Source organism: Osmia bicornis, chromosome 3 (genome assembly GCF_907164935.1).
Source record: "Osmia bicornis bicornis chromosome 3, iOsmBic2.1, whole genome shotgun sequence".
Lineage (NCBI taxonomy): Eukaryota > Metazoa > Arthropoda > Insecta > Hymenoptera > Megachilidae > Osmia > Osmia bicornis.
This window is the reverse complement of record NC_060218.1, coordinates 4,477,862-4,495,610: the sequence shown is the minus strand read 5'-3', so window position 1 is coordinate 4,495,610 and position 17,749 is coordinate 4,477,862. Positions and strand designations below refer to the sequence as shown.

General features: G+C 44.1%; 2 protein-coding genes across 51 annotated transcripts in view; both read right to left on the bottom strand.

Annotated features, from left to right (window-relative positions):
- Nucleotides 1–1,369: 1,369 nt before the first annotated feature.
- On the bottom strand, nt 1,370–2,607 carry LOC114871156 (protein dpy-30 homolog). Its single transcript, XM_029176714.2, has 3 exons — nt 2,553–2,607; nt 2,360–2,436; nt 1,370–1,924 (listed from the first exon to the last, which is right to left on the bottom strand). The coding sequence occupies exons 1-3, from the start codon at nt 2,566–2,568 to the stop codon at nt 1,682–1,684; spliced, it is 336 nt and encodes a 111-aa protein (XP_029032547.1). The 5' UTR covers nt 2,569–2,607; the 3' UTR covers nt 1,370–1,681.
- Nucleotides 2,608–2,864: 257 nt separating this feature from the next.
- The window catches only part of LOC114872401 (Down syndrome cell adhesion molecule-like protein Dscam2), a 53,888-nt gene continuing 39,003 nt past the window's right edge, over nt 2,865–17,749 (bottom strand). For 29 of the 50 annotated variants that reach the window (XM_029179611.2, XM_029179748.2, XM_046285222.1 and 26 more), the window contains 19 exons: nt 13,596–13,715; nt 13,346–13,519; nt 12,981–13,277; nt 12,551–12,912; nt 12,110–12,481; nt 11,852–12,038; nt 11,486–11,773; nt 11,144–11,413; nt 10,835–11,066; nt 10,583–10,759; nt 10,349–10,515; nt 9,792–10,031; nt 9,333–9,500; nt 8,651–8,788; nt 7,800–7,990; nt 7,360–7,717; nt 6,958–7,015; nt 6,500–6,505; nt 2,865–5,816 (listed from right to left, as the gene is read on the bottom strand). In XM_029179611.2, the coding sequence (XP_029035444.1) occupies nt 5,732–5,816; nt 6,500–6,505; nt 6,958–7,015; nt 7,360–7,717; nt 7,800–7,990; nt 8,651–8,788; nt 9,333–9,500; nt 9,792–10,031; nt 10,349–10,515; nt 10,583–10,759; nt 10,835–11,066; nt 11,144–11,413; nt 11,486–11,773; nt 11,852–12,038; nt 12,110–12,481; nt 12,551–12,912; nt 12,981–13,277; nt 13,346–13,519; nt 13,596–13,715 (3,890 nt within the window). In that variant the 3' untranslated portion in view covers nt 2,865–5,731. Of the gene's footprint in view, nt 5,817–6,499; nt 6,506–6,957; nt 7,016–7,359; nt 7,718–7,799; nt 7,991–8,650; nt 8,789–9,332; nt 9,501–9,791; nt 10,032–10,075; nt 10,259–10,348; nt 10,516–10,582; nt 10,760–10,834; nt 11,067–11,143; nt 11,414–11,485; nt 11,774–11,851; nt 12,039–12,109; nt 12,482–12,550; nt 12,913–12,980; nt 13,278–13,345; nt 13,520–13,595; nt 13,716–17,155; nt 17,444–17,749 lie in introns of all 50 variants that reach the window. The other 21 variants (XM_046285229.1, XM_046285233.1, XM_046285232.1 and 18 more) reach the window with 10 other exon arrangements.

Below are 17,749 nucleotides of genomic sequence, written 5' to 3'. Positions count from 1 at the left end.
CGAGAGAAACGGCGCGAAACCGACGCCCACCCGAAACGACCCTCGAGTAATTTCAGTCGAACGTCTCTCGATCCTTTGACGGGATTTCGTTCCGGCTAATGTAGCCGTGCATATTCAAACTCGCAATTCATGGTGTATTCCGACACGATTCCTGGGCCCTGGTTGCAACTATGTATACTACAACACCGGTACAACCGACAACGTAATGTACCTACCACGTCTTGCCTCGACCGCGAATCAAGACGCGCGTTTAATCCGTGTTTGACGCTCGCTAGCCTGTTGGCCTGGCTGGGCACAGACGAGCGGTGCGATATTGCGCGAAACCGAGCAATTACTGTCGGTAATCTCGCTAATAGAATTCCAATATGCGTGCCAATTGAACCGAGGCACTGTATATCGTGTGGTCGTACGAGCGTGAATCTGCAGATTGTACGCGCACGACGAAAGCCGTGACATGGTTTACCCATTAACTACATCCCTCGGTTTACTTGGTACTTGTTCTTTGAACGTATAGAGAGCGCTAACAGTAACACGCGGTGATGGCGATCCCGAAATTGTATGTTGAATGTATGACAAGAAAAGTCTTACGAGTATCACAAGTCAGCTTCGATTTGCGATTCTACGTACGATAATAGTATGCACGAAGATTAATTTCCCTTAATATACGTTAAGCGTACGCTGCTTTTAAAAATCCTATCTATAAGACGCGGCGTAATAACTAAGAAGATAAAAGTTAGCGGGAAACGTACGGTTATAATGGTGTCAAGAGACAACGTGATATAGAGGAGACAAGAATGGAACTCACCTCGTTAATTGGACTTGGTACGATGAAGCTGCCGCACGAATTGTTCTCTATGAAATTACCCCGATATCTCCTCGTCGTTCTTTTGTACAATGCCACCGTGTTATCTTGATTGTGCACGAATTTTCCTTCTTCGAAACTGTTACGAACTACCGACGCCGCGCCGTTAAGCTGGTCACGTGACGCACCACGCTCGACAAATCAGTACCCGAACCTGTTTCCGGTCAAATATCGGAAGCTCGCGCAAACGCTACACGACTAACGTAGTCTTTCCGCGTCGGAATAAATTCAAAGTGCGAATTCGGAAGTTGTGTGCCTGTAAATCAGTGAATTTATCGGAGTGTAAAATACATTTTGTGACAATTCGTTGGCCAATTACATTCAATTGGATCCAATTAAATCGCCGTTCCAATTAAAGTTGACACGAACAGAGGTGACATTACGATTTACTGAACCAGTGATAACGATCCTTCTCGTTTTTCATGAAGATGTGAAAATAACAAACTGTGCCAGGATATAATTGTGCTCAGGATTCCATGATCTGGGAGAGAAAGAAATTCGTTCAGGTATGAACTATTGAAAATATTTAATGTCTTTGTAACATGGTTAACCTGTACAAATTTGAAGTATTGACATACGCATAAAATGGAAAACGGAAATTAATTGTATAGAGATTATTAAATGGTAACTTCAGTTACTGACATTGAAAATCACTCAAAGAACTATCGCATGATAAAAAAGCTAATACATATTTTATTTAATTTGAAATTACACAAATGCGCCTTGTCCAATTTAAATATTTCCCTATATCAATAAGTGTCTATAAAAAGTCAGTAAATGTTTATAAACAATTCATCAACTTAGAAATTGATAGGCAGTTCATTGACTAGTTGGTGGAGATTCACCATTATCGTATTGGCTCTTGTTCCTTAACAAATATCCTGCTAAAAAGCTAATAGGGTCGGCAGGTCTTTCCTTAGCTAGAGTTGACAGTGCTTGTAACAAAATTGGAACTACGGTCTGATCCAAGTATTGTCTCGTTGGTAGAGATTGTACCTCAACTCGAGATTTCTTTGGCGGTACACCAGATAGATCAGAATCCTTATTCATTGCTAATATCCTCTGTAACAAGAAATTTCATACCACATTATCATCAATATTAATTTCATTTTGATGAAAACAAACAAAAATCTCTGTTGTTTACATGCTTTATGAAAGATACAAAAATAATAGGTCTAAGAAGTATAAAAGTATCTGTAAGTAGAACAGAAATCAAGAGAGGCAGTAGGATAATCAGATAAACCATACATTCGTATGATGTAATTACAAATAAAACTTTAAATTTTAGCATAACAGCTGTCATCAGATTGGCGGGAAATATTGAAATTTTTCAACTTAACAAACTATTGAAAATATCGTTCATGAAAGATTACAGTTTATATTGTAGGATTTTGCAATTGATATCATAAAATTGAAATCATAGCAAATTAATAGCAAAACAAAAGTAAATGGTTAGCGTAACAGGTCACGCCTACATTTATAGGTTATCTAACTTACGTGCGCTGTTTCACTCACAACATTGGTGAGGGGTTGTGCCGGAGCTGATGGCTCGGTTCTTTCTTCTGTCGTATTTTCTGGCGTCACAAGAATAATAAATCGATCAACATCGTTATCATAACGAAACCTTGTTTAAAAGGTATCGCTTAACTTTACTTATTAAATGATAAAAAGCAAAATAAACGGTACGTACCACCGCCTGACGCCATCGTGCGAACAAATGATGCTACCAACTACTACAACTTATCACCACACAAACACTATTCAAATGTTACCACGTACTATAGGAGTAGAGTTGATCGCGACATCGTAATGAAAACTTTGAAAAAACATTTGTATTTGTGAATTTTCACCGCTTTTCTTTCGTAATATTATAGATTATGCATTAACAGATATTTAAAGTTACTTTAATACGACCAAGCAGTTAACCTGACAGAATATTTAAGATAAAACGGTATGGTACATTAGGAGTCTAAAATCATAAACAAATAATTGTGTTTTTTTTTTTGGTTTTATTTATTTAACGTAAAGTTAGACGCTATGACTTTGGTACAAAAACATAAAATAGTGGTACTGAGGAAACGGTGTACTGCAAGCGGATCCTCGAGTCCCTACGAACGCGGAGAAATACGAGTATCGTTGTACGAGAATGCAAAGTTACAGCCAATTTAAAGGCGAGCACTGAGCGCAACACAGGAGTTACTAATTACGAAATGTCCCGAGTCTGCTTGCAAATGAAAACAGATTTAAACGATACGCGCCCCGCCGAAGAAGCTCGAAGAACCGCCCCGTTGTTGCACGAAACTAACATCAAGTATTTTCCATGGAACAAAGCATAATATTATAGGTATAACTCGGACGGTGTTACCGACCGTTTCACAGCATCGTTCGAAAAACAACATTAAAACCTTGCGAAGAGAGAAACGATACCAGATCGATCACACAAACCATAACGACGAACGAACGTGTTGCCAATCGATAGTAAAATGAAAGTTACGCGACAATTCGCGGACATCACGTTTTTTTTTCTTTTTATTTTTTTTTTTTTGTTGCTTTTTCTTACTTTAAATATCGACGCTCACGTGCGAGCAGAGGCGCACGCGAAATCGATCGCACGGTTAATATTGGAATAAGTTAAATATTTCGTCGAATTCTCTTTCATCGCGTTAAGTTTCAAAGCTTCAAAGCGAAAAGCTCCGCGAGCGTTACGTGAGTAAAACGTGATATACATTGTTAAAAGGTGACTTGGATATGGCTACATTTAATGTGGTAGAGCGCGATCGTAACACATACACGAGACACGAGACTTTGCGCAGCCTTTAAAATCACATCGATGAGTAAAAAGTGCGTCGGCGAGCGGAGTCGCAGCCAGCGATACAAAAGGGAGATTAGGACGAAGAAGAAAAAAAAAAAAGAGATTTGTGTTTCACGGTCAAAGTAACCCGGCACTACCTCATCGTCTACAACGAGGTATTCTTCGACCGTGAACTCTCAACTGGTGTACCACTCGTGCATCGCCTCAGCAAATAAATGCGACACCTAGACATATCTACTTACAACGTATTGTATATGAACGTCAATATATATATATACTTTTTTATTTATATATTTATATATTTCCGTATATCTAAATAGTGTTGTAATAAAAACGAACTATGAGTTACGCGCCGCAACCGTTTCGAGGCAGACTCGTCGAGCTGTAGATTTAAACGTCCAAAAGATATCTCAATTTTGCCTTTCTTTTCTAATTCAAATACTAAAAGCGTATCTATTAAACCTGAAGTGATAATTTTGATATATTTCCTACGCTCGATCCATCATCGTTCAACGAAAGAGGAAACGGCGCTCCTCGCGACCATCCGTCCATCTTATATCCTACTTACGTTTAAATCGGTACTTGTTGCTCGAATTGCTTACACGTATAATATCATCGTCGCATTATCGTTAAATTCACGTATGTACGTTCATAATTGATCGAGATTAGCTTGCGAATATATGTATGTATAATGTGTGTTTATGTACGTGTGTATTGCGGACTAAATATCATATAGGACGATTAAAAATCGACAGCGAGCGTGGTGTGTTCGTGTGTGTATGTGTGTGATTACATTCGTAATTATTCCTGTTCATTATTACTTTTTTTTTTTTTTGCTTTTTCTTCTAACGTATGAAATATCGAATGAGATGTGGTCGGCTGAAATCGTGTGTCTCTGCGATAAAACGTGCCGCGTTGTTCTTCCTACGGATCGGTCAATCGGTGTTCTCGTCAAAATTTCGTTGGTTTTAAAATGTTTCTGATTAAACGTCACCACGGCATCGATGCGACTTGTCGTCATACTACATACTGCTAAAACACGACGACAACAACGACGACGCACTCTCTGCGACACTGTCGCAAAACAGTGCTCCTTAGAAATTGCTCTCCGCGACGTCGAGACTCCAAGATCGTCGATCACCAAAATAACGGGGTGGACAGGTGATGGGTGGGGACACAACCTTCGTTACGAAATTATAAATCGTATATATGTATAGTATCATTAATATGTGTATGTATGTATGTATGTATAATATCATATGCCTGCCGGGTAGGGCAGTGTGGCACAACCATGACTTAAAAAGCGAGTAACTAATGTATCTCGTGTGTACTTCCCGTGACTCGTGGGCGCGACAATTGGAAGCGACAATTGTAACCTAGGATACATCTCGCCAAAAGACCCCCGTGAAAAATTTACCGTCGCCGAGAGCACGCGTCGCGGGCCGGATTTCCTGTCGCGTTTCTCAACGTCCACACGAACATGCCGGGTGTGTTCGCTTTTCAAACGGGACCCTCGTTAACGTCGTTCGTTTCATTCTACCGTACGCAACGACAACGACGACGACGACATTTTGCCTGACAACAGAAAAGTTTCCTCTTCGTCTGGAACGGCAGTCAATGAATTTGGCAGTTTCGTAATCCTGGCCTTGGTAATTGAGCAAGAACGAGTGAGCGATCGAACATCGAAGAAAAACACGAGATCGAAAGATAGAAAGGCCGTAAGAAAATGGAGAGAAAAACGATATGGTCGAAGACGAAGAAGAGGGCTCCCTATCATTTTTTTTTTCTTTTTCTTTCTTTTTTTTTTCAAAAAGACAAGCGTATCGTCGACGATGCGTAGGATTGTTGTTCGAGTTCAACGAAGAGTACACCGTGTGAGATGGACCGAATCTATCTACTCGCGACGATGGTGATTTTTCTAATGATTAATCGTTGCAAATTGGACCGACGACAGCACCGGGGGAAGAGTTAGCGTGTGCACTCTTTCCGCTTCTCTCGAGTCTTATTCGGCCGCTATCGACGAGAGAGACGGAAGACCACGGAAGATGATTTACAGGTTACACTGCCACAGTATCGTAGGGTGTGAGGAGTCCCCCGTGACCGCCGTGGCCGGTGCCGGTTTGCCGGCCGGGGGCTTCGTTTCTGTAACAATTAATTTCCAATTTTAATCCTCGTCCTCGTACTTCGTACTTCCCTGGCTGCTCCAGCGATTCTATAACAGTATGATCGATGAACGAATGATTGCTACAACGCATCTAATGGATAGCGATTGAAACAACACGCGGAATGCATGCAATGACTGCAAATCGAGGACACATTAGTGAGACAATGAATTTCTGCGTTACTTAAATACGATGATAAATTATTTAATAGCGGCGGTTAATGTTAGTAGCACCAGCAGCAATGGCAGCGTATCTGTAGCAACAACAGGAGCGACAGCTGTAGCGGAAACAAATAAATCGGTATCGATATACCGTTTGGCATCAGCTAGTGAACAAAAAAAAGGATTAGCGTTAACTACACAAGTATCATGAGCGACAGTTGTCACCATGATCGCATGCAAACACACGTTGACATTATTAAAAGCGTCATTTTGGTTTTTTTTTTTTTTTCGACCCAGGTAGAGATCTGATTGTCGTTGGTATGAAAGCGACGCTGTCGAAGCATTGACTGACCTATTCTCTTGGCCACAAAACAAAACTAGCTAAGGAACAAATTTAAACGCAACGTTCTAAAGCCTTTCGAAAATCACGTTCTAACGCGATTATCGTTACAAGAATGCAACCTGCATTGTAATTATTGTTTAATTGTCTTAACGAACTTACGGCTTCCTGCGTAAAGAGCCATGAAACAAGAAAAAAGTCAGAGATACGTTAAAAATAGATTGTCAAGAAGGATTGCGCTAGAGTTCTTTTAGCGAAAACCACCGTGCACTCGATCGCCACTACGATACTTTTATTTTTTTTATTTTTTTGGAACGCCCATGAGACACTCCGATAGAAACTACGTTGGTACCAATTGTTCTATGAAAAAGTAATTAACGCGTAATAGAGAGCAGGTCTAGCAAAGAATGCGTAGAGTCGAGAATGAATGACTTTCGTACAGTTAGGACGAAAAAATCGAAGCGACTAATTTGGGGTTGAGAAAACTCGGGCCAATTTAATATTCGAGAAAGTCAATGACAATTCTCGAGTCAAGAAATCGCTCGAGACACAGCGGCATGAGACGGTGACGATTGAATCGGTTGCACCGTTTTAACCAAACTCACTCGATCTCTACTGACCTCTCTATGAGTTTACGCATCTCCTCGGTGGTCATGCCGTCCTTGCCGCGAGCATTCACTGAAATAGAAAAACACACGGCACGATTGACACAACGGTAAACTACTACGACGACACGTAGCATGCAAAATCGTTGAGGCTAATAACGATTAGGATACACAGACTCCGCAGCGAGTACCCTTCATTCTTGTGCCTCGTGACTCGCTCGGCATGCCTATATTCGTCTACTGTGTAAGAACGAGCAACGACAGGAGACGAAAACGGCGAATATACGGGGCGAAACGAAGATCATCGATCGACGAGACCGTAAGAATGGTATTGTCGATCGAATTCGTTCGTGCGTCGATTCGCCCTGGTGATTCGATCTCTTCATCCCCTATTCGACTACGGTTCTTTGTACTGACCGCCGTAGTTGCGGTTCACAAGTTGGTCGCGATCGCACTCTGCCTCGCTGATCTCGTTGCTCTCCTTGCTGTCGTTGAAGCTCGAATTGTTCTGGTCGTGGTTCCTTGGTGGGGGTGGTGGTGGTTCGGGTGATCCGGAAACAGGGATATTGCGGGCCGATCCTACGCTGCGACGACCAACAGAACCGCGAGATCCATAGTGATCGTAAGGAGCGCCATATTGTCCGTATTGAGAGCCGTATTGATCTTCTTCCGGTGCACAGTTTGCTGGGTCGTCGTATTCGGGGGAGAAAACGTTGTGGGTTCCGCTGCCGCCTCCTTGGGATGGTACTCGGGAGTAGCGTCCATTTTGACGTGGCTGAACAGCGCAAAAAAGAAATTGCAAAAATTATAGTACTTTAGAATTGGAATTTTAGTCACATGGAAAGTGATAATGGTACCATAGATTGGGATCCAGAACGGCTATGGGCAGAAGCATTGGTAGGATGTCCAACAGGTGGTCCCATGGTGCCAGAGTGTCCGTTTCCGGGGTGAGGGAAAGTTTGGAACTGCATAGCCTTGCTGGGGTCCATTTCTTCACGGAATCCAAGGAGATGGAAGGTAGCATACGGGCAGATCTCATCCTCCATACCTGCAAGAAAGGATCACCAAGGGTAGATACTGCCGTTATAGGTCTAATCAAGCTAATCTATTTATTGTACAAGACTATGGGTCGAGGATATCGTAGACTTCTTTGTCTCTCAAGTACGAGAGGATATTCCATAGATGATTGTTCTCATGCAGTCATGGCTATCTTCAAAGTTGTCGAGTACCTACGTCTTACATTCTTACGTTTTCTTCTTCTTCTTACTTATCGCAAAGAAATATTTATAGAAAAATGTCATGCTTATTAGTGTCTTGAGAGTACAGGCCCATTGATGTCCACTCGGTCGTTTTATACGATCAGAAGAAAGAAACATGGTTTCAAAAAATTTCGAGTGGACAGTTGGCCCTGACCTGTCCGGTAAAGTGAAAAGAATCTAAAGAGGTGTTTCCTGTGAGTGCCTGGTGTTTGTCTGTTTGCGAAATAAAAGGGTATCAGCGCAAGCATGCGAAGACGTGCAACATTAAGAGGGAGGATGGCTACCACCGTCGCGGTGAGTACCATGGACGATAGAGGACTTACGAAGACCGACTGCAACCAGCCAGCAGCTGCACCGGCCGTGGGTTAGTATTCGTAGTCTCGCGATAGACGAAGTAGAAAGAGCGCACACTTCGTGTTCGTGTCTTGAGCTACTTTCTGTTTACCAACCTCTGTGGGATAAAGCTTCGGCACTGCCCATACGTGGTGGTGGTGGACATCTTCGGTTCGGCGCGCAATGATTCAATTCTTCGTACATATGTCGTCTCGGATCCCAGGTCGAGTGGCTCCTTATCGAGCCTGTTCCACCTATCGAACATATACTACAAAGGTCGTACGACTGGCTGACGCTTACCGGGATTCGGATTTGGCCTGTGGCCATATCCGGGTGATTGTTTCTTTGACGATTGATGGGCTTGTCGGTAGACGGAGCGAGGTTCGTACACTTGGTACGCGCAGCAACGTGATCAAAGCGCAAATAAGGGAGGAGAATGTCTCCGGTATCCGTAGGGCATACATCTCGGTTACGTATAATAATAAAAGAAAACAATTTGAAGCGAGGCAAACAACGAAACAATTGGCAATGACTATAAATGAACGCGTGTGTGATTGTCTATGTAATGAGATTGTGTTTGGATGTATAACGTGTATTGAACAACGACAAATCGATCTTACAGATCGTTGTCTGGCTTATAATTGTGATATCTAATCGTGTTCATTGTGCGAGATCCGATTTGTGTGTCACGTAAAATAAAGAAGAAAGAACGGTAACACTATCGTGCCGATGCGACAACATCTAGACAATTAATTGGAATTTAGCTAGAAATCATAATTGTTGGCAGTTGTGGCTTACTTATAACTGTACCTCGCTTGATGCGATCGCAGGTGTTATAGTTGGAACCAGGAACAGGGGGTAACTTGCGATTCGGTGGTGCGATGTATCCAAGCTCGTCGCGAAGGTCCGGTCTGCGTTTGTCGAGGGTAGCTCCGCCAACTCCGGTTTGCTGATATACCACGTCGTCTAAAAACAAATCAAGAATGTAGTTATGAGTTCAGGATCTTAGAAACGTCAACTGTTCGATACTTGATTGTATTGATGGTCCACCTGCACCTACGAAAGAGGATTTTTAAAAGTAGGGCGGCGAACGCGTGGATCGATTGTCAGAAAGATGTTAGGCGATTGAAATATGGAAAGTATGACATGACTCGATGACATAAACGTACCATAAAAAATCACTTATGGTAGTAATCTTCTGACAAGCTTCCAAAGATTAGCTTAGCAAGTTAAAATAATAAAAAAAAATTGCTATACATTGTCCTTCGTAATATTTCTCGTCGGCTGATGAGATACCTCGCAGCCGTGTTTGTTCCGGGCCTCGAGTTCTCCTGGAGAGCGCGACACAAATCACCACTATTCCTACGATAATCACAACAACCGTAGCTCCGACCGGCACCACCACGTTCACGTCAAGCCAGCTGGGTAACCATGGGAAATAACGTCTGACATCGGTGTTCTCGTTACCGCCATTTCTTACGGGGGGTGCGATCGTACCTGTACGTTGAAGCAATAACAAAGAAAAGAAAACTCGTGATTACCTTTATCGCTACCATGGCCCTTTCCTCTGAGAACGCAGATCACGATGACGGCAACGATTATAACGAGAATAGCTGCTACCACCGGCACGACCAGATTCAAGTTAGCCATGAAAATTTTCATCGGATCCTCGTCGTTGCCACCACCGTTCACGTCAGGTAGCTCTCGGGCCGGTGCAATGGTGCCTGGAACAAAAAATCATGGCGACCATTCAATCCAGGCCACCATTAGCACCGGCTACGAGCGCCGTTGCTTCTACTGCCTCTTATACTTACCTCCGGTTACGGTCAATGTGGCGAATTCGTATTCGGCTACCGCGAAACCGGCGTTGTTGTGAGCAGTCACGCGAAGATGATACCAGCTAGCAGGGTCCAAGTCCAGAACGACAAAGTTTCCACCGGGTTTCACGTTGTTAGATACCTGATTCCATTCTTGTTGGTGCCTATCGTGTCAAACCAATCAACATTTAGCATTTTCAGTCTTCGGAGTTGGACTCAACTTTCTCTTACTTCTTCTTGTGTTCAACGACGAAGTAGAGCATGGGGCAACCGCCATCGGACCAGGCACTCAGATGAAGAGTAATGCTGTTGGTAGAGACTTCAATGAACCTTGCAGCTTCAGGAATGATCGGTTTCGAGCCTTTGGTACGAGTGTTGAGCATGTCAGAAGGATCGCCAGTTCCAATTCTAAGTTACCAAATTAAATAATCATGAATTTCATTGTACCGAGCTAACCTCGTGTCAAAGGTTCCAAATCATTACCCGTTGTATGCGGTAACATAGATCTGATATCTGGAGCCACACCATAAATTCTCCAAAGTGTACTTCTGAGCCGTGGAACTAATCTGAGCGGTTTCCCAATCGCCGAATTCCGGTTTGTAGTGAATGGTGTATCCATGAATTGGAGCGTTGTCAGTGGGGTGAGGTCTTAGTTTCATCGTTAACGAGTTAGTTGTGGTGGCAGTGAGGGTGACTTGCGGTGAATGAGGAGGAGCTACGAAGTAACACCATATTTCGATAATGTCCTTCTTTGAAACTGCAAGTGAAATTGAATGGGATCATGAAACCTACCATGGACAATTAGTTGATGAGTAACGGTATCATGGCCAAACGAGTTTTCAACGTAGCAAGAATATTCTCCAGCATCTGTACGGTCAACTTCCTTAATGAACAGAGATCCCTCGGGCAATTGTCGCAGTCTGTCGCTCGGTTGGAGAACGGCGCCTCGTACTTTCCATGTTACTTCCGGTGCAGGTACGCCGACAGCAAGGCAGGGTAGTTTTACATCTTCTTTGTAGGTAGCTGTGAATTTGTCGTCGAACGATGCGATCTTTGCCGGTACTGGAAATTAACGTAATCGTTAATATTAGGTAATTAATTTGGAATGAAATTTTGGAATAAAAATTAGAATACCTCTAACGCTTGGTGCCAAAGCCACAATTTTGGAAGCCTCTCCCTCGCCGATGTTGGTGCTAGCGGTTACCCAGAAGTCGTATCTGCGTTGTTTGTCCAGTCCAGAAGCTTCGTGAGTCAGTTGATTCGGTGGTACTTTTTGGCTTGTCGGTTCCTCTGCGTTATCAGCCTTGGTATAGACGGTATATTGAGTGATGACTCCGTTGGGTTGGCTTGGTGGGCGCCATGATACGAGGATAGATTCAGCGGACATAACCAGAGATTTGATCGCGATCGGGGCTTCAGGGGCTATGAAATAACACACGAAGAAAATTAGGAATGATCTAACAATTCGTCCCAAATATCTTCCCACGAATTGCCAATTACCATCTTGTTCAGTTTGGCAGTGGATAGGTGCAGATTTGACGCCATCGCCACCGGAAGTGAAAGCCAGAACTTGCATGCTGTAGTTGGTGTATTTCTTCAGTCCATGGAGAATTGTTTCGCTGGAAGAGGTGATCTTGGTGTCCTTTGTGTTCTCGTCATACCAGGTGTCAGATGGTCCGTAAATAACCTGTAGAACACACTTATAAATCTTCCTGAACAGACTCCTCAATTCATTTGAAAATTGAACGATTAATTAACCTTGTATCCGGTGATGACTCCATTGGCAGCGCTAAGGGGTGGCGACATCCAAGAAACTCTGATTGTCTGAGAAGTAAGAGTAGTGCAGGTTGTGTCATGGGGTGGTTGTTCAGGTACTCCTTCGGCAGTGTGTTGTCTTCGTTCCTCGCTCATCGGTCCTGATCCAACTTTGTTAAATGCCTGAACGACAACGCTGTACTGGGTGTAAGTTTTCAAATTCATGATCTGCAAATGGTGTTCCTTTCCATCTTCCTTCGAGAAGTCCACGGTTTCGAACATGTATGGTTTGTCAGAGGAGGAGAGTCTATATCCAACGTAGTAGCCAAGGATCTCGCCGTTCCAGTCTTCGCGTGGGGGTGGTTTCCATGTTACCTATTCCAATTAATTCGTTTACAGTACGAATTCTCGATTTAAAACCATATCAACTATGAGACACGATACCTTAAGAGTGTGTTGGTCAAGAGCATCGACTCGAACGGAGGTTGGTGGGCCACTTGGAGCTTCTTCGGCAGTGATGATGGTAACAGTGTCAGATGGGTCAGATGCGCCAATTTCATTCTCAGCAACGATTCTCAGATGATATGTGGTGGCGGGTCTCAGGTTGAAAACTCCAGCTACGTTCTGTTGGGATCCAGGTACCAGTACTCTGTCAATATCAGTTTCCCAAGAGCCTTTGCTGATTTTGTATTCGATGATGTAGCGTTTGATAGGACTGTTTCCATCGTAAGGTGCTGCCCAGGACAATTGTACCGAACGTCCAGATTTGTCTAATACTTTAAGGCCGTATGGAACTTCAGGAACCTCTGCAAGAAAAATGATTATAGAAAAACAAAGATTGAAGTGTTCAAATTGTTCAGAAATTAATTCGAACCTTGAACAATCATGTTGATGCTAGTGTCATCGCTTCCAAATGCATTAGTGGCAACGCAGGTGAACAAGGCAGAGTCGCTTCTCTCGGTTCTCTTGATGCTCAAGTCAGACAGTACTCCATTAGCCAGAATTTCCTCACGGATGGTGTAACGAGAATCGCTCTTCGGGTCCAGCCTCTTGTTGTTCATGTTCCATAAGATACCAATGGGTTTTTCGCCTTGAGCCTCGCATTGCAATACAGCTGGTTCTCCGCGTCGTGCAGTCTGGTTCTTCAGTTTGATTTCAAAGTGGGGTGGAGCTGTAATTGAAAGACAATATTATAAAAAAATTGTTCAGCTAAAAGTTAAATAAATAAAAATAACTTACCCTGAACCGAAATGAGAATGACAGCCGAAAGTCCTGAGCCAATTCCATTGACAGCCTCGCAAAGATAATAGCCTTCGTTTGTCTTTTGAATGTTATTGATAGACAGGGTTCCATCCTCAACGCTGATGTCTGGGTTGCTAAGTTTCAAGTCAGTGTAATCGCCCGGTGTATCCCCTATAATAAAAAAAGAAAATATTTTATAGTATACGATATAAAAATTTCCAAAATGTTAAGATGAAATTATACTAACCAGCTGCTCTCTTCCAGGTGACTTGAGGCTTGGGGAAACCGTCGGCTTTGCATTCAACGCGTGCATCAGAGCCCTGAGCGAATGCCTTATCAGTCGGTTCCAGAATCCAGCGAGGAGGTACTGTTGCAGAAGAGAAGGGTTAGTCAAAACGTTCTTCCAGCGCATTCGCTGATCAGCAGTTAAACCGGGAGTCAGTCGCATCGTGATCTTCAGTATTCATACTTCCTTGAAACTTTACGAAACCCGTCGACGGTATAATTTCTCATTCGATCTTCGATGACAGATAAGAAGCTGAAGATCACGACGATCAGTTTCGTCGCGTGCTGAACGAAACGCGACTCTCTCCCGCAACTGCGACAACACTGCGATAAATCGGGCATGCAGGAATTCAAAATGATTATGCGGGTGACTACTGCACGAACAGAAAGAAGGTCAACAGGCAGATAGATGAGAAGAAGAGGCTCGGTTGCGGCTCTGAAGGAGCTCACAGCGCGCATGCAAGAAACACTAACTAAGAGTACTCTACGATACTCGAGCACGGTCCATCATGCTGCACCGGTTCAAGTAAGTGATTTGTCTAATTGTTAGTTAGTCTAGAGGAGAGGCATGCGTGTTAAAAAAGATCTTGGCTACCACTACGAATGCATGTAAAAAATGAACGAGGCGAGACGTGTGGTGAAAGGCAAAGGGGGGTGGTGGTAATGGGTGACGGTGAAAAATAGGTATTCATTTCGAGGTGATCAGGTGCAGATTGACGGGGTGATTCTGGGTGGGTGTTCGGATGGTCGGTCGGTCATCTTGGAACAAGGACACGTTGTAACGCGACGGGGGTACGGTGAGGTAATAATAACAAATCGACACTCGAACTTTGTGATCACGAGAGACACAGCTCGACCGTAGGACCTAAGAAACTCGCCGAGAGATCGCGATGATCCACCGATTACTGCTAGTTGTATGAATTGAGAGTAATGTGACGCGATGATAGTCGCGCATGAGAACGAAAAGTGATGTGTATAGCCTGTCATGTGCCTGGATCTGTTGTCGCGGCCAAATCAACTGGAAAGCCAACGAAAAGTGTCGTCGAAGAGATCAGCGACGACCAGCATGACAACGAGACAAGGGAAATCAAACTAGGCGAAATACTTAGCCACAGATAGGATGCGGGTCAAGCTGAACCAACTTGCTGAGAGGAGAGAAGGGAGAAACATGGTGGACTCAGGGCGTCATTTTGCGTTTGTTACTCGGCTGAAAGACATAGGCGGAACCAGAAACGCAAAAATATACAGAAACAATAAATAGACAAACAGAGGTATGTACAATTTTATCAGAGTATAGAATATGGTAAAAAGACAGAGTGAAAGATAAAGAGAAATAGAGAGAGAGAGAGAGAGAGAGAGAGTAGAAACGGCGCGCAAGATTGTCGTTTCCGGCGACGAAAGCAGCGCACTGTGTATGTGTGTTGTGTATAAAAACTCTTCCGCTGATAAATGAAATCCAGAAAGCTTCGCCAAGGGAACACGACAGCTTCGGCAACGACGAAGATGCATCAATCAAGCCTGCAATCAAATACTCTGACGGGCCCGGCGCGGTTGCTTTCATTCCGTATTATTCAATCATCGTTCAATCATTATCATCATTCAATGCTCCCATTATTCTGGCCCTAACCGTGAACTCGCAATGTCGCCTCGTGGGTCGCCCTGCCGGACGGATTACTAGCGATACACGTGTAACGTCCAGAGTGCTCCGGTGTAACCGGCTCGATCAGCAAGAGACTCGTCCGTGGCCCGAGTTTCCCGATGCTGTATCCCATGAATTGAGACAAAGGTTGGTCCTCGTGCGTCCAGCTAATATTGATGGGGGTGTCACCCACCAGCACCATGCACGCCAATTGGGCTGCTTGTCCCTCATAGATCGGTTGATCCCCAAAATCGAACGGACTGATCCGTGGTAAGACTGGAATGATAGGCTCTAGCTAAATCCACGGATAGGTACACGGTGAACGTTCCTCTTGCGATCCTTTCGCCTATCCCTTCATGGTAGACTGGTCAATCACATTCTGATCGTATTCATCGTCGACTATCGGTTGGTTCTTTGGTTCTCGCGAGAATCACTCGCTCTCGGTAGTCTTTCTCCTTTCTGGCTCGAACCCTACTTTACGTATCCTCGGTTATCACGGATCGCGTGGAAACTTTGCTTAACATCTCTCTCTGCGAATCGTCGTTTTACAATGACGCGACGAGAAGGACGAAGAGAAGGATTTGGAAATAGAGACAGTAACAGAGAAAGCATGAGAGAAACAGAGACATAGACACGTTGCGTGTATGCGCACGGGGACGTGTGTAAAATTTCAAACACAAGAAAAAGAAAATCGAACGAGGAAAAGGATAGGGGAAAGTTTAGCTTGTCCTGAACTACGGACAAATTACCTTTGATCATGGTAGCCCAAGGATTAACGAGAGTGGGACTGCGGTCCAACAACTACACTCGGCCGAGCGACCTACCTAAACGATGATGCTTCGAAACAAACGATATGCGGGAAGATAATTATATGTAAGAAAGAAAGATGGACAGTCGGGCAAATGCAGACTTCCAAAATAAACATATTCAATAATATGTGTACGATGCTATTACAACAATCAACAACAGACAGTAGAGACGCAGTTCGTTCTCCGTTTCAAACCTTACACGACTACTACTCGAGCTACCAAGTTTCACACGAACGATTCAATTCGTTTGCCGATCTCACAACAACGTATTCATCGCTGGTAATTAACGGGCTACGCGCGTTTGACGCCTGGATAAAACATCATGCCGATTTTTTTTTTTCTTTTTCAAATTCTTTCTCTATACATCGCGTGGCGTTTTCTTTCACGATCAGATGATTACGTGTATGATCTCGTTTCTGTACCGTTCACTTTGAGATGGGCGCTGTGCCTAGCACGACCGGCTGGATTATCGGCGACGCAAGCATATTCTCCGGCGTGTTCTCCCCTGACGGCGGGGATCGTCAGAGCGGACACTCTATCCCCCATCGCGGTGATACCCACTCCGTCGCCTACTTCTAAATGGCGTCCCTCGAACAACCACTTGAGCGAAATCGGCGTGTCCCCCTTAACGACCGCGCAATGGACGATTATCAGATCGCCGGAGTTGGCCTCGTCGAACGAGAACGGCTGCAGATGCGGAGCGACTGCCGAGAGATAGAGACAGACAGACAGACTCTAGAGTCAGGCACAGATATAACAAAGGGAAGAAGGGTTGAAAATTAGACGGACAATTTTTATTTCACACGATCGCGAATAAAAGATCGCGAGAAGACGGACGTCCTGGTCACCTGGCCATCGTCGGTTCATAAATTCTCGGTAAATTTCTCCCCGTTGAAATAAAGCAACGTTAAACCAAGGAGGGTAGAATAAAAAAGAGGGGTGGAAATCCGAATTGTACTCAAGCAAGGAGAACTACTTCTGAAGGTACTGGACAAAGCAAATAAAGAAAAAAAGGAAGATAGCGTGACGTGTCGAATTATACAAGATCAACTATTGCAGATCTCTTTTAAGCACCGTTTACAATCAGATCGGCCGATAGCTCGTGCCTTCCGGCAAGGTTTTCCGCGATACACGTGTACGTTCCAGCGTGCGTCGCCTGGACTGATCCTATGCTGAGTATGGCACCCCGTCCGCCGAGATCCACGATTGAGATTCCAGAGTGGGGCGATATCGCATGACCGTTTAAGGTCCAGCGAAGCTTCAAGGGTTGGTCGCCTTCGACCACGGCGCACGGTACCGTTACTACTTGACCCGAGTTAAGCGGTTTCTCGCCGAACGTAAACGGCAATAATTTCGGAATGACTGGAAATAGAAAAAAAAGAAAACTGAACCGAAACCGTACACGAAATCGTGTGCACCCAGTTTCCCAGTAAGAAGTCTTTGGTCCCGTTTTTGCTTCCTTGCATCAGCTAATTCGCGCGATGGATCACCGAAACGAGCGGAAGCGAACAAAAGAGGATACCAAACGCAACTGAAAGAAACGAAGAAAACAAAAGCGCCGAGTGAGGATTGCTGATGAAGAGGGAGGAGTAAGAGAACAAAGGGAGAAGAGAGCTGGTAGTCGGGAAAAGGGGTCAGGGTGTCGATGTGTCGTCGAGGAAACGTGTA